Source organism: Falco punctatus, assembly GCF_963210335.1.
Source record: "Falco punctatus genome assembly, chromosome: 8".
Lineage (NCBI taxonomy): Eukaryota > Metazoa > Chordata > Aves > Falconiformes > Falconidae > Falco > Falco punctatus.
Genome location: NC_137588.1, coordinates 34,912,861 through 34,938,755, shown reverse-complemented (window position 1 = coordinate 34,938,755; position 25,895 = coordinate 34,912,861). Strand labels below are relative to the sequence as shown.

Sequence of the window (25,895 nt, the reverse complement as noted above, 5' to 3'; positions counted from 1 at the left end):
TGACCTTCACAAATTAAGGCACTTACCAGAGAACAGTTTACAGTGTTATCTGTTGTACAAGCAGCAAAATAACCTTCAGCATCTGCAAACTAATTACAGAATTTTAAATGTAATAATCTATCAAGGTAGAGTTATTAATAACTGATTTTTTTAAGAAAATAAGTTGTTTCTTCCATAATTCTATCACAATGCCCTCTCTCCTGCCAGCCCTCCTCCTGAATAAACAAGAGAGCTTACAAGTTCAGTAAATGATTTCAGTAATTCCTTGTACCTCTTGGAGAACTCCATTGAATTCAACTACCCAGGTATCAATGCAGAACCAGGCTGTTAAAATGCCAAAACTTGTTCCGTCTGAGTGAGACTTTCTTCGCTAAATTATTGTGCATACATTATTAACAACAATCTTCTTGGTTCTTCGTTTTATTGAGGCAAAGTCCCTTTGCATAAATGCCTGGACCTCTGCCTTAGTTTCAACAAGGCTTAAGTTAGGGTGAGGTCAAGTATCATTTTTCCTCTTCCTTTCTGCATCTTAACAAGCACTACTACCTGACCTGCAGCTTGCTCCTCTACCACGCTGGTAAGAAATCTACTAAACAAAGCCTCTAATGTGGAAGAGGGATTAAAAGTAATGTTTACCTAAGCAATGATTATTGAAATAAAAATATACAAATATGAAAATTTTGTTCCAGATTAACAAACACAAGACATTTTGAAGGCACTTGTAATAATTATACAGTTTAATATTTAACTAAACTCCTTAGGGGAAAATAAATAAATAAAAGAACCTAACCGCACAGTACTTTTTTCTGCACTGTTCTTCTGAAATATCCTATTATCAGAAGTAATGGCTACTTCCTACAAATAATTTAAAAAATTACTTTTCATAGGAAAAGAAAAAATAATGAGGTTCCAGTAGTGGTGTCATGAGTGCCACCCACAAAATGTATCAGATGGAGCACTCTTATTCATTGCTGTCCAGTTAATACAAGTTCATATTATATCTTTTTTTGACATAGCACTGCACAAGATTCAGTTGGTCAATATAAACACTACAATTCACACTAGCCAATAGCCCTTTATTCTTACTAATGGAGTAATTTGGGCTGTATAATTGCTCTGTAGAACTAATCACCGTTTAGTGCTTTCATCGTCCTTCTTTGCCATTATTGCCAGTAAAGGATCTGTAAAATTGTTTATTTCCCGATTATCTTATGAAGATCCTCAACAACATGAAGTCTAACACATGCTGTAGTATGCACAGACATTTGCTATTAAAAGCTGACTCCAGTAAACATTTTTTGAAGATATCAGCCAGCTCTAGATCTTCTACATGTTTAACATGATTCTTTTTTTAAAACCAAAAGGTTTCGGTTTTGGGGGTTGTGGGTTTTTGTTCTTTGTGGTATACTTTTTTAAAATAAAAATCATTTGGCTTAACGTCATGTAACACTTAAATTTAAGTATGTTACGCCTACAGCTGTCACTATCAGTGAAGTCTAATATACCCACAAGATCTGAAGTCAGTTCCCTTCAATGCAAGCTATCTTCTATAATGACATGTTGATTAACAGCATGTTCTTGGACCACATTTTTTGTTATTTTAATGCAAGATTAATATCAGACCAAATGCTTTACTGCTTCCCGAGTCCTGCTGTTCAGCATTCTGAAACACTGGCATAGAACAAGTGCTCTTCCCAGAATCTCTTAATTTCCTTGGAAAAAAGTATTTCTGTATTATGACAATAATTTTAGACTCTAACAGAAACTGCTCAGCTCTTGAATGGGCAACTGAAGGTCACTTATGCATAAAGGCTATAAAAATACAGTATTAACAACAAAAACATAATTCTACCACCTTTCCTAAATGTAACTTTAAAACCCACAAAACCTCTTAACAAACTGGTCATAGTTCTGCCAGAGACAAAAAGAGTCCATAATAAAAATCAACTACAAAGTTTAAATACCAATTCCATTGGTTACAGATGCTGGGGAAGTAAAAGGGAACCAACAGCCAATAGTGACAAGTCTCACAAGCTCTTCTTAAAAAGATTTATCCTCTGCAACTGTCCAAGATAACAGTACCAGGCTAGATGGTCCAATGGTCTGGCCCAGTAGCACATTTCTTATGATTCTTGACACATTTCATAGTGTGTTTTCCTTTCTTTTCTTCCGCTTACAAGACTATTACGATTGCCATGTCTTCCTATGCAGTGATTCAGTTTATAATTGCTTTTCTGAAAGCAGTTTCACAACTATGTAAACTCTGCTTTTCTCTAGTCCCTGTTTTAAGTCTTTTCTGTAGAAATTTCAACAAATATAAAAACATTTACAGAGTTAAAATACTTACAAAAGCTGCATGCCTTCCACGAAACCCACGAGTACACTGTTGCCTCCATGGTTTCCAAACAATAAATCCCAAGAGGTATAGAACAAACATGGATGTTTTTGCAAACGTACTGAAAAAAGGTTTGTTGTACTTTGTAAAAACATACTGTGGAAAGAAAATAATTGCAGTGTCCAAAATTACCAGTTAGGTGAGAATTCACAAAATGAATGAACAGGTTAAAATACATAGTCCGGAACAGTCTGGTTCTCAAAATGGCAGAGCTGTGAGTATTGGCATGTATGACCAAAAGACACAAGTGGCCCTACCCATTCTGGGCTAAGTGGCTAAGCTACCCTAAACACCTACAAGAAGGCACTGAGTCATTTTGTAAGATACAATGCCATGGGAGAAAATATACTTATTACTTGTATCTAATCAAGCAACATACTGATATGCCACTGAACTCAAACAGGACTGAAAATACATTTACATACAAATATTTTCTAAATGAAAGACCACTTTTATATGCAATAGCATAGTAATCACAAATTGGATTACTTTAAGCAACATTTCAGTAGCAATAGTGATTCCACCAGCTCATTGGAAAAAACATTTTATTAATGTAATAGCATGTTAAGCACAAACATTTTTAATTGCTTAGTTTCAAAAACTGATACAGAACATAACTTAATGGCAGTTCAGACACCTGAATTTTACAAGAATGCATTAAAAAAAAAATCCATTTCTGTTGCTAAAGCTCTGTTTTAAGTCCTAAAACTTAACACCAAGTAAATGCCAGATCAGTTTTCAAGACAGTGATTACATGAACTAAATTATTACAAACATGTCTGCAATTACAGGGCTTAAACTCCATGACCAAAGTTCTTTGGTCCTAGACTTCTAGATATTCTGAACAATATTCTACCATACCACCTAGCCTGCAATGTTACAGCTCATTTGCTACTTCTTGGGAAACATATGGGCATCATTTTAATCAAGATGGCAGTAAAAAAATGAATTCCCTAATTACAGTACATAGTTACGAGCTTATGTTGTTTAATTTTAAAGTCATCAATAACACCTTCTGTCTAGAAAGCAAAAGCTGCTCAGTCGAGCTTGTTTGTAACTTTTAGAGGATACAGGTTAGTTCACCAACCTAAAGGATACAGTCTTCCCCGTACTGAAGAGGTAGTTAAATACTATACTAGAACACTCACTGAATGTTTGAGTGACCATGTTTTCTGCTGCATCTTTCTCTTAAATAGGGTTTTATCTTCCTTTAAGATGCATGGAACAATACTTACAGAAGTGAGTTCTGAAGAGGCAACCCATATCACATCAACAAGGAGGAGAATGACAATTCCTAGAGCCATTCGCCTACGCTGAGTGGATGAACTGCTCTGGGAGCTCATTCGATTCATGATAAAAACCCACACCATTTGTAACCTATTCAAGATTAATAAAGGAATAAAACCCAAAAGATTACATTAAATGGTGACACACACAAAAAAACCCGAAACAAACAAAAAAAAAACCCCAAACCACCAAACAGTGGGGGCAATGAAAGGGACCCAATATGCCAGGAAACACATGCTTATGTTTGTTAAAAAGCTGATCTTTGACAGGTCTGGCATGAGATTTTCAGAGACATTAGGAGCAATCAGAAAGTAAATCTCAACTTTTCAAGAATTTATCAACTGTTCTACCACCAAAGTAAGCAAAAGTAGGTAAAACATACAATGCCTTTTTGGAATTTCTAAGCTACTAATTCTGCAAAATTTGAAACCACTATGTTTTGGTAAATTCAGATACTCTAAGCTGACAGTAGAAATTGGTTTGACGCGTTGTGTCAAATACAATTCTACTACACGTAGTGAGAAACATGTTTAAACTTCAGCATTCAAACAACATTTCCAAAGACACAGCAACACATTTGGGTAAGTTATGATCCCTCAAAGCACAAAGTTATTCAAGGAAGAAAAAAACAAACCTCTAAATAATACAGGCATGTACCAATTCTAGTGAAAACCTATCAAACTGAGAGTAAACATACAATATACACAACAGGAAGCTTTGCCTATTAAAAAACCCAGAAAACACTGACAATTATTTTGACCATGCCCCAGTATGTTACATATAGGAGTAATTAATTAAGAACATCTCATATTCTGAGAGTCAAAACTACAGCAGTAAACTAGCTTTAAGCCTGTCATCTAGAACAAAAGTCATGCAGACTTGCCAGAAATTTTGACACACACAAACCTATTTTCTTTTTCCTGTACATACCTCACAGCTCCTAGAAGTCTTTGTTCAAGACAGTAATAGAAAGGTGTCAATTTAAGCAATTCTAGTGAATTACTAGAACAGCACAGCTGGGTTTAAATGCTTACAGCCAACTACTTTTACATAATGGAAGAGTCAGAGTATACTGCTCAGCAGAAAATTCTGAATATATGGCTTGAGCTGCAAAAATTTATATTAGGAAGACGACTATTTGCAGTTAAAACATTAACATTTATGTGGGAGATGAGCACTACAGCAGTAGGTAAACAGATCCTAACCAGCTGTTCCTTTACTCTCAGTAGGCAGAGTATTTCTGCTTTATTCAATGCACAGAGTAAACACAAGAGAATAGAACTGATACTGTTTAGGTTGGCCAATAAAGTGGTACATTGTGACTTTAGAGGGCTTCACTTTGCACAGCTTGCACTGAAAATAAGTATTAACATTACTGAAAACACTAAAGCTATGTTAAGAGATCACTAAAGTACTTTGCAAAAAATAAGAAAGGCATGGCAAAAAAGCTTTTAAAAATGTTGCTTGTGTTTTAACTCAAAAAAATTACAAGATCCACTGGATCTACTCCAAACAAGTGCTAATCACAAGCATACCAGACCTACACGTGTACTTCTATCCACTAATGCTACTTAGAAGGGGATTCAGATTTGTGATACAGCTTTCTGACTGTCCATTAGGAGACCTATATTTAGGAAAACCTTCAATTTTATGATTAAAAAGCTTCAAATACAACTGAGACTGACATCTCAATTATCAGTCTACATATAGTAGACCCATTTACACACTCTCCAACAAACCTCAGTAAAATATGTATATGGTAGTTCTATGATTAATGTTAATTTATTTATGTATGTATTTTAAGAACCAATTTATTAAGAAATAATTTGTTACAGATTACATAACATACCTTGCTAGAGAACTTCTCAAGGAGTCAGAATCTCATTCAACTCTACGGAGCAGCTCCTGACTCTCTAGTAAACAGAGGTGATATGCTTCACTAGTACAGTTTGGTGAATTTAAACTATACTTTGTTTTTTCCACGCATGTAAACATACAAACATTTACTGTCTTTTCATTATTTACAAATCATTTATGAAAGACAGTGCTATGAAGTCTTCAGTGAGGAAGCTGTATTTCTTTTTCCAGACTAGCCTGTTCCTCAAAGTACTGATTTACATGCCTAGATACACACAAGTGCATTTGAGATCACTGCACCATTTCCTGCCTTTGACTCCTGCCTCTCGTTTGCAATACAGTCTCTGCCATGTTTATATCTTGACATTTTTTCCTCCATTTCTCAGAGGGCTTCCTTCCAAAGAAAAATCAACAGGCAAAGTTCCTGAAGTAAAATTAAACCACTAGATCTATGCTGATATATTCCACGTGTGGGCATCAGTTCTGGATAATTATTCTGCTTTTCTGATAAAATGGTGAGACTGACAAAAGAAAGCACAAATCTGTAAGCAGGGAAGGGCGAAGTTATGAAAGACTCTGCACTGAATTGCAGTTTTTATTCGATACGGAATGAAGGGGAAAACATTTGTTCTTGAAGAGAGAATAAATAGAGATATTACCTTAAACCTGTGTAAGCTAACAGAAAAGCTTTCATGCTTGAAACCTTGTAAGGGGTTTTTTTGTTTGTTTTTATGAATTGATCTTATAGATACCACATATTATACTCTACAAAATTTGCCTTCATTTTATTATGACTAATAACCTACAAGCCATTACATTAAGCTATATTACACGTAGCCTACAAATTGCTCATGTGTTTGCATAATATGCAGTAAAAAATGGAAGCTAGGCATAAAAGAGTTCCAAAGGAGCTAGAAGGAAGAAATCTCATTCCTTGTCAGGCTACAGTGCAACAAACGAACAGTGCTAAGGTATTCCAGAAATGGAAACCACTCCAGCATTTCACCAGTTATATGCTGCAGGTAGGAGGGGGAGAGGTAGCTGGAGACAGGAAGGAATCACAGCAGCCTGATCAGTTTGACATCTCTACATCAAACGCTCCCACCCCTAACTCCTCTGTTCTCATAACAAACTACTTCAAAGCATATACCACGTATACACTGTGAATAGATCGTGCACAGGTATTGTGCATATTCTGTAGTTGCTTAATATTATACTCAAGTAACCTACATTAGGCTTGTACAAATCTCTTGCTTTAAGATCCCTCAGCAGGAGGGAAGTAAAGGATGAGTGTCTACATCTTAGATAAGAGGTTACATATGAAAGTTACTCAGACTATAAGTACATGTTGCACCATTTCTTTTTTACCTGTGATAAGCTGATTTTAAAATTCTAATTAAACAGCCCATACTTACATCTTCAAGTTGAAGATTTTTACATGTTACAGTAATAGCAGCTATTACTTTCTCATCTGACTACAAAGTGTCTATTTAACATTTCTGTGTGCCTAATATACCCCTTTGCTTGGTTCTTCCATAACAAGAAAAAAAGCTTAACAAAAAAGGGTGACTACAAAGTCTTCATCATGCAGCACGATGCACCTTCAAGCTAGTAGTTGACTAAAAAATTACAAAGCAGCAACACCAAAATGCCTGTAATGTTCAGCAGAAAAACAAAACCCTATTGAAAGCCACACTGTAAGTCTTAAGACAGAATTAAAACCTGTAAAACTTCACACAGAATGCAAAGATATAAACTATCTAAACACTTACCGACAAATAAAACACTTATTAACAAAACATCAGCATTCATGAACTTGTAATGAAACACAATTTCACATATTTCTTTGCATTTGGTTTCTGTACATTGATGGTAATATGCTCTGATAAAAATGAACACAAAGAACAAGACTTATTTTTCTTATACATACCTTTCACAATAACTGTAAAAAACAAACAAAAAATGCTGACTAACAAACTTCACACATCATGTCAAAGTGAAGATAGTCTCCTAAAAAGAAAAAAAAAAAACAAACAAAACCAACCAAAGTTTAAAAAACTCTGTGTGTGTATATATTAAGCACTTATCTTTGCAAAACATCTTCTAAAATCTTGAGTTCCACAAGCATCTGCCACAGCCCAAGTCGTAAATGTTAGGGGCATACAGATAACAGAATCTGAAGAATCAGTCCACATAACAAATACTAGCAGGACAGCACTGAATTGCAGGGCAACAGGATCATTCACTATTTTTGTTATTTCAAAGAACACTATCCCTTTCTTATTAAATGGATATAAGAGGTTCACATGAGGAAGAAGAACCCGATGATGTTAAGTTCTCATTTTTTGAGCTAGGCAGAGAAAGGCCCTATTTCTTAAGCCTACATTCTTAGGCAAAGAATTTAAGTATTAGAATTAGGAAGGTAGTGGAAGAGCATGTAGGCTTCTTGTCCTTAAAATAATCTAGAAAGGTAAGACATCGCCATGTTACTTCTTGTGGAAGCCCAGTATCTTTACTTAATTTGATCCATGTATTATTACTGTACATAAAAAAAAAACACCCACCAAACCAACAAAAAAACTTACATAAAACTTTTTTTAATTTTAAACTCAGATCCTATAAAGGCATTCAATAAAACCCACTTTAAAATTGTAACATAAGGAAAGAAACATTATACATAAGGGCCTTTGGAAAAAATATTATACTAAACCAACCGGAGGCGCATCTAATCTGCAACTATTTGCGAATCCAGATGTTGGCAAGTACGCGGCACTCCAAAAGAAGGCACAACAAAACTGGAACTGACAACCAAGCATAATAAAGCTGTAAGTTTTATTGTTTGGAAGAACTGGATTTTTTTTCTTTTCTTATTCATACGAAACCTTGTTAAGCTCTGCTTTAGGGATATCCTGTATCAACAGGAGTCGTACCCTGTATTAACAAGTCACGTATTTCTGTGCAGAACAGAGGTAGCGGTAAGGGCAAAATGAAATGTTTACCCTAAATGTTGCCTTTGATTACCTGTCAACCATGACTGAATGTTTATAAACTGTGACTAGGAGGCAAAACTTAAACTGATGCTTTTCAACTACTGCAAATTAGATTAAGAGGTAGACTATAAAGAGGGACCACAGAAGCCTATGATTCAGCCCGCACTGAACTCGTCAAGATTTACACACTGCTTAGCATCCAGCAAGTTCAAGCTCTTTACCACAGTTTACCAAATGACTGCAGCTGGTTAAAAAAAGTAATAATTTGAAGATGTAGTTTTAAGACACATGCATGTGGTTATCCATCTTCTATACAAAGCCTATAATCACTGTTGATCCTGAACGCCTACTTAGTTCAGCGCCCTCACATACAAACAATATCTGCTGGTCGTATTTTTCTTACACTACCAACTTAATTAAGATCAGTATCTCAGATAACCAAGACTTAAACCAGAAGGCTTCTCCCCATACAAAGCTCAGTTTGTGTGTGCCTAATTTATGCACCCAAAAGAATTGAGAATATAGCAATAAAAAATATATATAAAAAGCAAAAGAGATTCTTAAAAATTCTTCTCTTCATGCACAGTAAACCAAGTATCATTAAGGGAAAGATACTATTTAGTTGCTTGCTTTCAGCTCCTACTTAATCCATATAATTATATTCAAGTAACCAGCTACAGAACTTGTACCTAAATTCAGTTATTACGCAGGGCATATATCCTACCCTCTATCAGCATGCAAGATCTGCTGTGGGCTGTAGTCCTGACTGGAGCTGATTACACAGAACCCTGTTCAATGCTTATTACCAATAATCAACTCATTTTAGGACAAAGATAAAAGTTTAACATATTAATATAGCATCTGACACCTAAAATGAAAACTGCACAGGCACTTCTGAGAACATGGCTTTATCCTTACAAAATGTTTCATTCATCATATACACAGAATTAGGATAAATTTAAGCCACCAGAAGATGTTTAGGCTGAAATACAAATGATGGTTTAGACGTAAATACCATATTCTACTCTATTAAATACAGTAGAAACTTCAGCATGTTTGCCTTTTGTTTCATTATTAGGAAATAAATATGCTTTCCACATGGTGTAACTTTAAGTATACCAGTTGAAATTTAACATTTGAATGAATATTCTTTAAAAGGCATTTCTTAATATCATTATAATTTTCAGCAAATAGCATGGAGATAATTTTAAGTCTTTTTCTTTTATTTCATTTACCATTTTAACAGTGTTAGAGTTGATGCTGTCATCTTGTGGAACCATCTTTCAGCCAGTTACATGAAAATCTGCAAAAAAACATGAAAAAATATACTTAACTTTCCTTGTAATAACATTATTTTGGTTTTAAAATGTTACAGTATCCTCGGTCACTTAAGCTGAGTCAATACTTTATTACACACAAAAAAGGTAAGAAATGGTCTTACTATGTAGCCTACAATCTAAGTCCACATAGTTATTACACTAAAGCCAAAAGGCTCAATAGCCTGTCCAGCTCTACTGTTCTGAACACACAGTAAGTAACTTCTAAGAACAGGATGTGTAACTCCATCATGGATACTTGACGCACAATCTTATTCCTACATCACTATATGTTTCTCTGTGCAGATTATCACTTCTTTCATATTAGAAGTCCCACCCTAAAAGAGAAACTCATACGAAGTTCACAAAACATGAAAGAACTTTGTATTATATTGAGTCAGGGAAGAGAACATTGTAAGTAAAAGAACTGCCAGATCATTACAAAACAGGAGCATCATTTCTAGCTGATCTAAAAGAAAACATCATCCCATCCCACCCCAACCCACTCAAAAAAAAAAGTACATAATAACAAGAACAAGAGACCCAGAACAGCAGCTCAGTCACAAACCATCATGCAAGGAAAGCAACTTGAAATTCTTCCTTGTATTTACTTAAGATTATTTCACATACAATTTGAAAGACAACATACCAAGATAAGGTTTGCACACAGAAGAAATGGGTTTAGTTTTTCCAGTTATACCAGCTGTTCCAATAATACAAGTTCTGGGATGCAACCCCCTCCCTTTAACATGTACTGTCATCAGGTGATTTTCATGGCTTATTTGATTACTTTCAAGATAAGATAAACAGAGACACTACTTTGACTCAACTAGAAAAAAGGTGAAACTGACAGACATTTTACACCCATTCTTCTAAATCTGGAAATGTACATGAAAGCAACATTAGTTTAACACAACTCTAACCTCTACTCAACTTCTAAGGGGTATCACATACAAAAGCAAAAGCAAGAATCTTCAGAAGAGATGGAAAGTTGAGTGTTATGCAATTACATGACAAACAGACTCACTACAGTAATTTTTACTCAAGGAAAGCTTCCTGTAGAATCTAGTGAAGCAAACAACCCCAAAAAAGAAACCAAAGCCAAGTTTTTCATTTCAGTACCGAGTACTGCAAGTAGAGATCATTGTTCCTAGCTAAATAGAAAGTTATAAAAGATCTGAATTTGCATAGAAAACACAATAATTTCAGCACCAAAATAAGATAATTTAGCTTAACATAAAGTGATATTTTAGCAATGTGACAGTGTACAGTGTAACAGTATCAAACCGCCACGGCACAGCTGGATCTCTGTAAGGAACACTTCAAAGTTTCCTATTCAGCACTTACTCAGAATTCATGAAACAAAGTTTCAGACAAGTTTTCTTATATAAAGTAGTAATGCAGAATATTAATCTATTGCATACTTCAGAGTCTTTACCAGCTACCAGAGTATTTAACCACATACTTCTGTTCCATTCGTACAGCATCTCAGCGTGACTACGGCTCTGTTGGACATAAACTTCTGTCACCACATCACGTCAGAAACTGAGTTTTAGGTTAGCAGAGTGAAAGTTGAGAAGTGGAAATGGCACCACCCTCCTCCTTATGGTCTTCCAATAACATTAGAAGAAAAAACTTCATGTCAATCTGTGAAGGCCTCTTTAAGTGTCACCATGTACGGAGCAATTTCTTAGTCACCAGTAGCTATATATTTAATATTAGCTAAGAACTACAAATGACATCCATTTGACATGCTACCCATCTAATCTCATCTAGTGCAAGATCTAAACATATCCCGCTTTGTCACAGGGTGGAACTGCCACAAATCTCTGATAAGAACAAGCACAGCAGCCTTCAAAACTACTCTTGCATCTGAAAGCTGAGCCTTCCAGGCATGCTAGAAACCGGCAAAATCACCTCACTCAGAAACTTGCTTTCAGAGTGAATGGGGTCTCCTTCCTTCCTGCGACGGGTATCTTTGGGGAAATGTAGAAGGAACAAAACAAAAACAAACAAACAAACAAAAACAAAAAAAAAGAAGGAAATGAGGAAATCTCCTTAACACACTCAGGAAAACGTGGCTGTCCGAGGAGAAAGAAACACGGCTGAAGCTCTGGGGATCACAGAGGAGGAAGGATGAGTATCCGTCCTGCGCTCGCACCTAACCAAACACTGGGGAGCGCAGGGGGAGCGCGAACCCCTCGCACCTCGGGCGAGGCACGGCAGAGCGCTGTCACCCGCCAGCTCGGCCCGGGGAGCCCAACCCCTCCACACACGCCCCCCTTCCCGGGCAGGGCGGGCACCCGCGGCTGAATGCGGCGGGGGAAGGAAAGCGCTATCTCCAAGACCGCGGGCACAGCCGTGCGTGGGATGGGGCCGAGGTCCGGCGGGCGGCGGGGAAGGGGCGACACCCGCTGCCTCCGACCACCGCCGGACGCCGGCGGGACACGGGCGGCACACACGGGAGCGCCGCCGCGGCACGGCACGGCGCGGCCCACCCGCCCACGCGCGACGTGAGGGGACTCAGCTCCCCGCCCGACGCGAGGCGGGGCCCGGTGTCGCACCCCTCAGCCCCGCGGGCCGGGGCCGGGGCGGGCGAGGCCTCTTCCCCGCGACACGCCCGGCGACAACTATCAGGCACGGCGGGGCTGAGGGGGCAGCCGCCGCGGAGCCCGCCTCCCGCCTCGCACGGCCGCTCGGGGCTCGCCGCAGCCCCGTCCCCGCGACAGCGGCGGTACCTGAGGCCGCGAAGGGGCCCGGAGCTCCGTCCGGCGGCAGCACCGCCCGCTTCCCTCCCCTCCCTCCCGCCCGCCCTCTAAGATGGTGGTGTGCGCGAGCGGCGGCAGCGACGCCGCGCGCCGAGAATCCATCCCCGAGGTTGCGAACGAGCGAGCGCCGGCCCCGCCCCGCCCGCAGGCCGGCCCCATCGAGCCGCTCGGCCAGCCGCTCGCCACCCCTGCCGGCCCCGGCCCCCGGGCGGGGGTTCCCGCGGCGCGGCCTGGCGCGGTGGGCGGCTGAAGGGGCAGGTGGGGGGGCGCTGCCCTGCCCCCGCCCCCTCCCCACCCCGCCTGGCGGTTGGGACGCGGAGCCCAAAGGTTTCGGCGCGTAAGGGGCCTGCGGTGCTGGTGCCCGTGCCGCGGTGTTGCCGGCTGCCGCCAGCGCCGGGGAGGCGGGCCCTTAGCCTTACTGCACGGCTTGCTTGGAGGCACCGGGCGGTGCGGTGCTGGGCTGGCGGCCCGGGTCCCGCCCAGAGCTGACGGGGGGCGGCCGGTGCCTTCCTGACCGGCGAGCCCGAGGAACGCGGTATCCCGGCGCCTTACGAAGGCGAAAAGCCACCACTGGGCTGGGTAAAAGTGTATTAACCCGGCGTTGTGGTCGCTTCACCCCCTGCGGCTGGGCGGTTTTGCCGCGGCCCCCGCGCAGCGCTGCCGGCCGCCCCCCCCCTAGGCTGACCACCTGGCTCGGACGGAGAGCTCCTTCGCACAGCCCAGCCAGGACGCAGCACTTAGACAGCCTTTTTCGAAGCAGGGAGATAAGCAGGTCAAAACCAGAAAAAAACCAAAAGGTGGAGGAGCAGAGAAGGCAGAGGAAGAGAGCACGGACTGGGGAACTAGAGATGGAGAAGTGGGATGGAGCTTGCGGCTAGTCTGTCAAAAAGAAGGAACAAAGAACAAACCAAGTGAGCAAGACCCTTCAGAAATGACCCGAAGTGCCCTGAGATGGTGGAAACTTTGTTTCATAGTTCCCCTCATCTTCACACTGCCACACAAAATCTCACACGACCAGGAAGGAAGTGGTGGCAGCTAATTATATTCTCAACATAGGTGTTTGTTTCACTATCAACACACTTCTAATATAATTACAAAAGTGAAATTGTGTAAGCTACATTAAAGCACAGTTACCTTAAATTTAATTTTGAGATGCGTAAGTTTCAGACTAACCAAGCTGTAAAAGGAAATACTAGGAAAACTTAAAATCTACCCAAAAAATAGTGATTAAAATAAATTCATCTAGGCTTAGATGAAATTGCAGAATCAGGTTCTGGTCTTGTTTGTGTTGGTTTTGTAGTCCACATTACTTCTTTGTAGTCAATGTTGATTTGTATTTAAGAATTGAGCTCACAATGCCCACCTAAAGATAACCAATGGTGTATGTAATGTGTTGCAGATTATTCAGTATTCACCTGCTAACACAAATGCATCATTTTGCAGAATTCAACTATGATGTATTTTGGGAATTTTAGAGTGAAACCTGCTAGGAAATAATAGAAAGCAATGTATACAGATGAGTGAAAAGGTAAATGATATTTAATTGTAATTTGGTGATACATATGATAGAGCTGTGAAATTAATTTAAGTGCTATTCACACGTACAAACTCTTGAAATAAAACAAGATATTTCACCCTTCCTAAAAGTTATTTAAGAGATCCGTTATCTCTCATAAAAAAATCTCTTGCTATCACCTGTCTGGGTGAGTGTTACTGTTGGACTTGAATTATTTCCTGTATAGAAATAAAACAAACTTCTTAAGAAGAAAAACCTTTTAAAAACTTTTAGCCTGAAACTAGTTTGGTGGGGGTTTTTGTGAGCCTTCCCTTCTTAATATAGCTGTATTTTTGTTTGCATATAGTAGCACTAAGAGACATGCAACAAGCTTGATTCTTCATAAAACTGGTTGTGAGAAGTAGTAAGATACCATCCCTGCCCTGAAGCATTTATAGTCAAAACGGCACAAGAAAATTCAGTGAATTATGCTCTTGGTTCAAACTGTCTTTTTTTGATGTATTCTGTATATGAACTATACTGTATAGATCTACTATGCTTCTGTCCTCACTACCTTCTGCCTTGAAGCCAAATTTGCCAAAACATGCAATACAGTGCTTTTACATGAAACTTTGACTTTTACAGTTTTGGAAAGAGATTCTGGGTAAAATGTATTTCTTAGACATAACTGCAGGAAAATAGCAGTCCTCTTGAAATAGCACTTCCTGTGGAATTTGGAGGAGCTGAAAATTATATAAAATGTAAATACAAAAATGTATATGCATCTGACAGCATCTAATTTTCTTTGGTCTTGCACATCTTTGCTCCTAAGTATTTATACTGGGACTCAGTAAACATGCATGGCTTATCCAAGGTCAGTTATTAATAAGCAGCAAAACCCAAGAAGATAACTAAAGAGTTATGACTAGAGTACTCTTGACAGAGAAACTACACATAACATTTTTTATAGCTAATAGTGCTTTTACTAAATGGTATCTTGGAAAATATGCATAATTTATATTAAAATGGGCTGAATGTTTTATATTAAAAAAAGCTGTGTGTCTTCTTGTAAACAGCGAGTATAAGACAAAAGGGAAGGAGCAGATTCAGATTCGCAGCCTCTTCTGCCTTAGGTGATCACACAGTGATAGAAAACCTCTGGAAAAGGGGAATTAACCTTTGAAAGCTAGCACAATAAAGCTCAGCTTGGTTTGCTGCCCCTGGCAAGTGCTGTCCCACAGTGAGTGGCAGTAGCTGGTGCTAGGGATGGCAAAATATCTGGAGATGCACAGATTTTATATCTTTTTTCCTTTAATCTCCTTTGACAGTGGAAAGCATATGAAATCCCAACTGTGAACTGAAACCTTGAAACCGTCTTTCTGAGTGTAGCTCCACATGTCTTCTCTTGTATGTGAATTTTCTTCTCTATCTTTTATGAGGCTAGGTAGTTTGCATCTCAATGTGGCAACACAGCTAAATCCAACTCGTTAATGTTTTGATTTCAAATGTTTTGACAGAGCCAGGCAAACAGGAGAAAACTGCAGTTCTTAAGGGGGAGTGCCAGGCTTCTCTTCATCAAGCACTTAGGTTGTAGTTCCTGAGGCATTTGAAGAAAAATGGGTCAACATTGTCAGAAGCCCAGAAGTTTGTACTTTTTACACTTAGAAGTATCATAGGACTTCTGTATTTTTAGCTCTTGACTAAGTAATTTGTTTCCTATTGTAGAAGTTCATGATGTTTTTGTATCTTCTCTGAAAGAAACTATTATAAGAACAATTTCCCTTTTTTTTCTTTTTTTTACTGTTCCTTTTTTAGGAATTAGCGTTTCAGCAATCACATATAATAAAACTATGTATCTTGCAAATATACACATATTGCATATTTATTTTTCTTGCTGTGAATATTTTCATTACATAAATAGCTATTTTATAGGGAAAGCAAAATTGTATTTATTTCCCAGCAGCACTGTAATATTTTCATAAGAGAACACATCCTCAATTTTATTTTACAGACCTGCTAAATTGTACTTATAAAGAAAATGTGAATTTGGTTTCTGCTCATGTATGTTTTACTTATGAGAACATAATAGCTGAGTTGGATGAAATAGATCAGATCCCAAAAAGGAAATACAATACTCTGTAGGTCTCATAACAGATCTTTACAAAGGACTTGAATCTACTTATTTTAGACACATGCTTCCTTCAGAAGCATTTGGATCAGATATTTGATGAACAAGATCTTCATGTTGATAAGCAAGACAAAGCAGCAGAAGAAATCGTATTAAAATTTAAACTGACAAAGTCAGTTTTGATCGGCTTCTTTCCTCCTTAGGGGAAGGATACATCCCTCTTAAGTGTTCAGGACTAGACTTGGCATAGGATGCATGACAGCAGTGTTTCCCCCTCTTCCTCTGGCTTAGACCAGAAGTCTATCTAGCTCAGAATTGTGCCTGCCTGATGACTTGTAATGGATGCCTGGGAAAAGGGTATTGGAAAAAAGGCACTTACAGAGTAGTTGTTTCCATGGCACATCCTTGTAGTTTTTAGAAATAAATGGCTTACAGCATCCTTATCTGGAAGCCTGTAATTCAGCCAATATATTTAATAGGTCTTGATGGACCTGTGACCTTGGCTGATCCCTTCTGTGAGCCCAGTTATACTGTAAAACATTAGCTGTTAAGGATTTATTTAGGAATTTACTTATTTAGGTAAAAGAAAATGTTTTGTTTTGCTTGGGTTTAGGCCAATGGTTAATAATCTTATCACATAACTTGTATTTGTTGTTCCACTTCACCTTCTTTGCACTATTTGAGATTTAATGTGTATTACAGTTGTCCTAAACTGCCCTTGAAGTGTCCTCCCATCCTAAGTCCCACTTTGCATGAAGCCAGTGGTGACTGAGGGAATGGTTTTATTGCTCGACTATCCTCATTGCTTTCTCCTGCTTCTGAGCCAATTCTTGAGATGATGAAGTGAAAACATCAAAATTTGGGTATATTATGAATTAGACTGCAATAGTTACAATTTTGATTTTGTTCTCACTCCTCTTTTGTGTATTTACAAACATTTCCTATTCTTTATCCTTGCTGAGCTGTTGTGCAGCTGTTTTCTTAACTGTTTTACCTTATGACAAGGCTCTAAGAAACTTCAGAGCTTTAAAAGGTAGTATTTTGAATAGAATTTATGCTGATTACTATGAAAACTACCAGTACTTACAGGAAAAATGTTACACTGCAGATGTATTAGAAGCAAAACCCACAAATATTTTTGCAATGTAGCTTTTAATAGCTGTAGAAAATGAACTAGAATTGAGAGCTTTTTCTGCTTCCTACTGAACATTACTTGCAAATATTAGCTAGTAATAAGATTACAGACTAGTAAAACAACTCATTTAGGGAACTTGTCATTACTTATTTCAGTCTCTTTACTCTGATGATTTATAACAGTGAAGAAAACAGGAATCTTAATTGGCAATGGGATTTCTCAGACTGAAATTCACTGAATTGCTATCACAATTATTTTCAGTAGATGAATAATAGTGATCATAATTGTTTAAAAAAGACAATTTAAAAAAACATTTGGAAGCCTATCCAAGCAAAACAAAAAGTAAATGGAAAGTAAACCTTTCAAAGGTGTTCTGAATTACAGAATTACTGCCACTGAGAAAAATCATATGTTGGGGGGGACTGCATGTGTAACCTGCATGCATGTTGACAAGTAGAGAGTCATTTGAATACCATAGCTAGCAGAAATGCATGTGTGAGCATGAGTACCTGTTCTGTCTGGAGATGTAATCCAAAAATCCAAACAGGCCTTAACAGAGTTTTATGTGATTTTTACTTACACTGACTATTCTCATAAAAGCAACTTTCTAAAGGTCAAATCAGGCAGTTTTCCCAGCACAAGGCTAAACAGTTGGAATTACATGTATTCTGACACTGTATGTTCAGGAGAACACGGAACAGATTTTTATATTTGTGCTTTTGCACATTCCTGTATGAATAATCACAATGATTCATTGAGGCTCATTGCAACATAAGGTACTATTCAAAGTGAATTGCAGAATTGCCCAATATGGTAATAGTTAACTGATCTCTCGCTGGGCATGCATAATAGTCAAGATAAGTCAGGTATTCTCATAAGAGAAAGGCTTAAAGCAAAGGAACAAATGTCCCACATTGATTCTTACAGTATTAGCATGGGAGACATACAATGTATTTATAGGTTCTATATATAGAATATGCAAATGGTTTAAACTGGAAGTTATTCTGCAGGGAAATACAGGAGGGAAAGTTTCTGTTTTTCACATTTTGTAATGTTAACAAGTACCTATTCTGTCTTCAGTGCAGATGCTCTTAAACTGCACCAAAAATGAAAGTTTATCAGATGAGAAATTGCACTGAGAGCAGTACTGATTTTGGGCTTTGCCCGTGCATTTTCAAACAGTAAGGTTTCAAAATAATGTTGTCCTTAAAGGCCAAGTTGGTTGGCTTGTTAGGATGGCACAACAACTTGAGAAGGCATGCAGCGCTCTAAATAGGTAGTTTAACGCCCCTATTCTTACAATGAGGGCTAAGGTAATTCATGTAATATGTTTGTCTATAAGATTTTGCTCAACTTAGATATTCATTAGCATAATTTGCCAGTGTTTGCTTTTAGTACAGCTTTCTAAGTGGTAGAGTGAGTGAAACACTTGGAAACGCTATTTCTATTAATTTTGATATATTTCCGGTACTAGACATGTGAAGAGCATGTTCTTACAAATTGACTGTGGTCTTCTTCAAAGACACCTATATAATCCTTACAGTGGCTGATGCAGCACTGTAGAGTTGCAAATCAGCTTTTATACTTTTTGATGAACCATTAGGGTATTATCTCAGGAAAATTTCCTACAGTCCTTCAGCATGACAAGCAAAACCCCTCAACTTTACAGAAACGAGTTAACAGTTTCTTTCTCTGTATGTTACCAAACAGACTGAATAAACCCAATATGGAGGTACCCAGCATTCAGAAATAGTGCTGTGAAATTTTTTTGCATTTTTTATACATGCAGCAGTGTCACTAAAAATAGATTTATTTGTTTATTTATTTATTAAGGAACACAGTATTTTTTAAGTGATTCCACTGTTGACTATCTTGACTATTACTTTTCATTGTTTCTAAATAAATCACACATCTTAACAAGAAACTTGGGCTCCAGATAGCTGTGATAATTGAAAAAGGCACTGCACGAGCTGTACATTGCTATCTCCCTGCTCTGCTGGAGAGAGCGTTCCTTATTCTGCTGGAGGGAACATTCCTTATCCTGCTAGAAAGAAGGCAACCAAATTATTTAAACCATCAGAGAGGATATTTTTAGTTATGTCTCATTTTATCTAGAGACAATTAGGGAGCGCTTATACATGATTCTGCCATATAATATCCAGCTGACTGGAAAGACTGGTACCATTTTCAAGCAGTACACTGCTGCATCCAGAGGACATCTGTCTGTTTGAGTTTCAATTCTAGTTCTCCTCTCCTCCCTGCATTATCTTCAAGCACAGTAAGAGTAAGAACGCACAATGACCATAGCTGTGATACAGTAGCTTTTAACATACATTGCCTTCTAAAAGCTAATCTGAGGAGTCAACTGTTTGATCAACTGAAGAGAATATATTTTTTTAAAAAGTCACAGAACAAGGAAAACCCCAAAAAGGTATAATACAAGTGTTTCTATACAACCCTCTTATGAAAAGCCATTTAGAATGACAGTTCAAATATTTGCAGCAAAACCCTCTCATAAGTTGGTAACAACAACAAGTGTCTCAGAACAGAAATTAATTTGTTTACCTGTCATGAATTCAATTTCAGTTTCAAATGTTTGAATAGCTCAAAAATCCGTGGTGCCACTGCATGCTCTACAACTCTTCATGCTACTACTTTTGTGAAATGACCCTCTTGGATCGTCTTGATCCTCTGTTCTAAACATCAGCACTTACCTTGCTCTTATACTTGCCACTTTTTTAAGGCTTGGTTTTATCCCAGTGAGCTTCTTGTGCTCTGCTGGAAGCCTCATCGGTTACAGATACTACCTGCCATGGCTGCTAAACTGCAAACCAGTGACATACTGATTTGATTTAGCACAGGGATGACATCTCTGAATAAAAAATAAAAGATCACTAAATTAGAAAAGGTGGTTTTACATATGTTTGCAAGTTATCACGGGTTTTACTCAAATTAATGTTTTATGACATAGTGAACGAACATGAAAGTTGATGCCTAAAGTACAACCACTAAGGCAGGTCAGATACGGCTGTGATTGATTTGGGTTCTCAGTTCTGTTGAAGTGTATAGTAAGTCATACAAAAAAGGTAGCAATACACATTTGTTCCAGCCAAGGAAGTAACTAGGTACAACTGAGAACACATAATAATGTTTCTATTACACGAGAAAGCACAGATTTTCTGACTATGGCCAAGCTATGTATTATGATTACTTGGCTCCCAGGTGTGATGACATAGAGCCTGTGCAGTATAGATACAACATGAAGGCAGAGGTTTGCATCCTGCTTTGCTCTTGTAGGAATCCTGCTGCCATCATGCTGTTAATTCACTTACAGAAGCTTTATAAAGGAACAAGATGTATTTGCTATGAGAAAGCACAGAATAGCAGCATAAAGATAAATGCTTCTGAATGGTAAAGCAAGCTGTAACTACCAATGCAGTGTTTCTCCGGACAGCATGACTTTTGCAGATTTTTGCCTCTGCCCAGAACATCCAGTTCCTACTTAAGTCATCACATTCTCAGTCAAATTCTTCCTTTATGTTTTTTCTAGATTTATCTTTTGACACACATTTTGCTGTTATTCCTAGCAAATATAATGGGCAATAGTGGTGTTATCATTGTAATAGTCCAAGGATATAAGCAAGCCCCAGTTCATAAGCTTCTCTCTCTCCTTACGTATTTGTTTCAATGTACAAAGAATCATGGTTTGTTTTTTTCCATTTGTTATTTTTTAAAAAATAAAATGGTTGGACTAATTGTATTTTGAATGTTAATGGTTTTAGTTGATCTAAGTCAGAACTCTTGGAGAGCAGCCACATCAAATGAGATCCTGGTAATTTGCCATGACTTCACCATGTGCAGTTCCATGAAATTACATGCCTCCCATATGGCTGTTGCTATAGCTATGCCAAAATCAACCAGTAACACTATAATTTGGCTTGTGGCCCTTCCTGGAAGAAAGCTACATACATCTTATATCAGGGCAGATAAAACATTTTCTTTATTAGCTCTCTGTAGTATTCCACCAACCATTGGAAAAACTTATTTATATTAAAATACTCAGAACATGATGGATAAATGATTCAGCAATGCACTTTGTAATGAATACTTACAATAAAGTGAATATTGTCTAATGAATAACGTAGACCTGATTTTCCTTAGCTGATTCTCTAGCTTTTATTGTCAGCTTTCCTTGGGCTTAAGGGATGTTTACTGTGATGTACTGGATATTAACCTGTCTTTTAAATTCAGTTTATACCAATCTACATTGCCATATGCTGACCTGGGCAAGATCAAATTGATTCTCAGCCCTCCTGAGCATTTCCAAAATTCCTTCATCCCTGCAACTTTTACTTCCTTTTGTTTTTTCTTGTTCCTCACACTTTACTGTGCTTCCCAGGCCTCGATCTATATATGGATTCACAGAGTTGTTCTTTCTGCGTGCTCAAGGGCAGGCCACTAACTGCATGAAAACAATCCAGAATGAGCAGGATGTTGAAAAGCTTCCCACATAGCTTAGAAGTGATTTGTACTGCTTTTATCTAGGTATGCACTTCTCCAGGCTGAAGGACTTGTGACATTTCAATATGTGTTGCTGGAGCTAGTAAATCATACCTGTATCATGGAAAATTTTGGAGCCCCAAGACATACATAAATTGCGGAAAGTTGTCTGAAAATTCTCTCCATCTGAATCAAACTGTTAGATTGCTCCTGTGCTTACTTGTTGACTAGTAGAAATACTTTCCTGAACTTTTATCTTCTCCTTCCTTACGCATGCATTTGTATTCCCCTGCATTCTCTTGTCTTATATTTACATTGTAAACTGCCTGGAGGCAGACAGCAACAGATGTAGGGTTCTCTGCAATGGTAATTACTTCTGTTATCATGGATATTCAGGAAAAGATCACCTGTCTCCCAACTGTGCTTATAAAAGCTGGACTGTGATGCATCATAGAATATTGATACTGCTAGATTATGTGTGCTGTACAAGATGGTACCAGAATAATGCAATTTAGGGTTTTATTCCCTCCCATTCAATTGGTAAGATTGAAAACATACTAAGACATTGTCTCCACACATTAAAAATTTGATTATCTGGTACACCCTGAAACAGTGAAAAGCTTTGCGTAAGTTTGAAACTGACTTCTGGCCAAATAAGGATGAAAAGATCCAGAAAATTACACCACAAAAACAGACAGTAGGCTTTTCCTATTGCTGCTGTATTGAAGAAGTAAGCAAGCCTTGGCAAGAAAATTTTAAAATATGTCAGCACCACAATCCTGCTGAATCTAGCTGAATTTTAGCTTTATAACCTCAGTTTTGTAATTTGAACACACAGCTTTGATGCTAAACAACCCACCAAGATAATCTAGATGCTAATGCATGAAAGTACAAAGGGTCTATAGAGGAAGGAAGCAGTATTGAAATTTGGATCGATCTATTTTAATTTTGATGAGTAATATGCCAAACTTGCATTTATAGTACAACAATGTGAGATAACATTGCTTAAATAGAAATCTTGCAACTTTATTTTATTAGACTGGCGCCTGGGTCCACAGCCACCTGAAGAACTCCATCTGGCAAGACTAATAAAACGAAACATGAGTTCTCATGGCCAGGGAGTTCAGTCTTTTAAGTCCTTCCCTTGCAAAGCTGTGATTGACTTGGCACTTTGATATTGAGAGAAACCCTATGCTTTTTGTTCCTCAAATGTAAATTCTACTGTAATTCAGTAAAATAAAATGCACCAGCACTGCTCTTTTTCAATGTCATTCTTAATGCAGACTCAGGAAGAACACGAACTGATAGCAAGAGATCACAGTAGAGTTACTTAACAGATTTGTTTCACTTTCTATATGAACTGCAGTAATTATTTTTTTTCCTGCTCAGTGTCCTACCATTTCACAGGAAACACTTGTACTCACAGGGAGGAAAAAAATAAATCCAGCTACTGGATATTTTCTGTAGAGTGCATTAAAGTAAGTGCTTGTGCGTGTGATTTAATGTTCCATAGTGAAACAATGCTTCTGTTAGCAAAAAGTCATCAGCATACTTTCACAGCAGTTCTGCTATCTGTCTTTTAACTTTGCTATTGAAGCTTAGCTAGACTAATTAGGATCATTATTTGGAAATACTAGGTAATAATTTGTGGTACCTATGGTACACTGACAATTATGCTGTTCAAAACTCACTACAGCTGGGCACACTAACTTGGTAGTGCTGATCCCCTCTGTGGCAGCTCTGTGAGCTGTAGAACCAGGACAAGACCTGGCAGCTCCACGCCTTCCACATGCCAGTTTTTTGGCCCTTGTAGCCCCTCTGGGGGGTTACTTGAACTTCTGCAATTGGAGTGCTAAGCCGCTTTCTCATTCCAGGTCTCCATCTACCAGATGCAGCAGTTGAACCTGCTGCATATATAACCCTGAATACCAGGTAATAAAACCAAGAGGAAAGGGAAAAGTCCACATGGTACTTTATGTGATAACTGTATTATTTCTTTTTTATAAATATGTACCTATGCACACACAGAGGCAGGTACATGAAAAAAAAAAAGAAAAAAAAAAGACGACTATTTGCACTGTCTTTGAAAAGCTTTCAGACATACTCATCTTTCATTTTCTAGCACAGCATAGCTGCCAGGCTACACAATATCCTGCAGAAATACCTTTCATTATCTGTAAACTGCCTCATAATGTTCTATTCACAATTTGCTTTGACATTAAAATAAAAATGTTAATATTCTGAATATCTCCTTTCCTTGCTTATGTTCCTCAGGAATATCTGGCAGCCCACAGAAGCCAGATGGTGGCTTGAACTTCACAACTGAACTGTCTAGCTGCTGCTAAAAAAAGGGATGGTTTTGATCCTTCCTATCTCCTCCTGAAGGGCATGTACCCAGCCCTTCCTTTGTGCTGGCACTAATACTTGTCTAACCCTACAGTGAACTCAGCGAATGAGCCTGTTAAATAGAAATAGCTTAAACTAAGCGGCTCTTGAAGAAGGAAGCAAGACCACTGTGAGGCTACCTTGAGGGCTAGTGGCTCCTCAAGGCACGTGGGGGCAACTGCAGTAACAGAGCCAGCAGGACTGGGGACTCACTGGCCTGGGCACATTCTACAGTACGTGGTCGAGGTGAGGTGGGCAGACAGAAAGATAGTGGCAAAAAGAGTGCAGATCATCAGACAAGTTTGTGGTGGTGAAACAGGTCCGAGGTACAGCCAGAATGCTGTCTGCAGACCAGGCCTGGGGCCAGTGACAGTAGCCAGGGAGGCCCACAGGGACAAGGTAAGTTTAATACCAAACCAGAAAGCAAAGATAGGACAACATACACCAACAGCACAGCCCAGACAAAAACTGAGGGCCCAGAGCTGAGCTTTAAATGGGCCTCCTGTGCCCTTGGGCAGGGAGTGTGGAGTAGAAGCCCCAGGTGAGGCTGATGAGGCCCATTGGTACACACTGAGCCCTGACAATTACTCCTTTTGATGAGCTGCCGGTTCATCATGATTGTCCTCAGCCTGACGTGGGATTATACCACACAGCTCACATCCTTACATTGCCAAGGCATAGCAGCAAGCAAAGGACTAAAAATACCTGCAAGACCCAATACTAGAACTGTTAAACCATTAAAATGATTTGAAACAAACAAACAAATAAAAAAATAGCATGTAGCTACAGTACACCATGGAGCTGGGGAGACCTGGGGACACAGAGCCTGTCCTTCAAGGCCTGAAGGGCTGTGAAAGGTGGAAATAGCAAACACTTAAGCAGATCTTTTGTATTTCTCCCACCTGAACACCGGAGTCCCCGCTGCACACGCTTTAGCCCAAACATCCCTCAAGAGGAGGGTGGGGGCCTATGTCTACTCCAAGGAAGCGCCGGCCGCCTCCGAGCCCGCCAGCGGGCGGTGGGGTGGGGCCGGGCCGGGCCGGGCCCACTCGCTGCCGTGACAGGGAGCGGCGGCCCGGGGTCAGCGGGGCCAGCGCGGGGGGGGGGGAAGACCTGCCGGCCCAGCTGCACCCCGCCTCCGGCTGCGGGATTTTCAGGGATGTGGAGCGTGAAGTGTGGGGTCAGTGCTCCCGTGGGGAGGTCTCTGGGCAGAAGGTGCTTGAGGGTTTTCTCTGAAAACAGCTGAGGTGAATCCGGTTCTCGGGGAAGCTGGCCTGCCCAGGGCTGGTGCTGCGGGGCATTTGATACCTTCCTCAAAGGCTGTTTAATTTGCCGGCCCAGCCAATGTCTGGCACTGCCAGCGAGTCCCGGGAGGAGCGTGGCCTCCCGCACTTGCCCTTCGGCGACAATTTTTGTGGAAAGTTTTTCAGCACGGTCGTTTTCAGCACCATCCTCACACCCTCTAACCCCCTCTCCTCTCAGGTTTTCAGCATTAACATACTACTCCAGCCGGCCTCGCCCGCTCGCCGCCCCTTAGGAGGAGGAGGCCGGGGCGGGCACTGGGTGAGAACCCGCCCGCCCGCTCCGCCTCGCAGGGGCGAGGCCGCGAGATCGGACGTCAGCGCGGGCTGGGGCTGTC

The 25,895-nt window shown here is 39.5% G+C and overlaps 1 protein-coding gene across 7 annotated transcripts in view; it reads right to left on the bottom strand.

Moving 5' to 3' along the window:
* Nucleotides 1-25,826, bottom strand: part of SLC35F5 (solute carrier family 35 member F5) — a 51,510-nt gene extending 25,684 nt beyond the window's left edge. The window contains exons 1-7 of one of the 7 annotated variants that reach the window (XM_080399664.1): nt 12,584-25,826; nt 9,765-9,832; nt 7,470-7,549; nt 5,532-5,595; nt 3,631-3,772; nt 2,348-2,491; nt 27-89 (exon numbers count right to left, since the gene is read on the bottom strand). In XM_080399664.1, the coding sequence (XP_080255790.1) occupies nt 27-89; nt 2,348-2,491; nt 3,631-3,765 (342 nt within the window). In that variant the 5' untranslated portion in view covers nt 3,766-3,772; nt 5,532-5,595; nt 7,470-7,549; nt 9,765-9,832; nt 12,584-25,826. The other 6 variants (XM_080399669.1, XM_080399666.1, XM_080399668.1 and 3 more) reach the window with 6 other exon arrangements.
* Between the last annotated feature and the right edge of the window lie 69 nt (nt 25,827-25,895).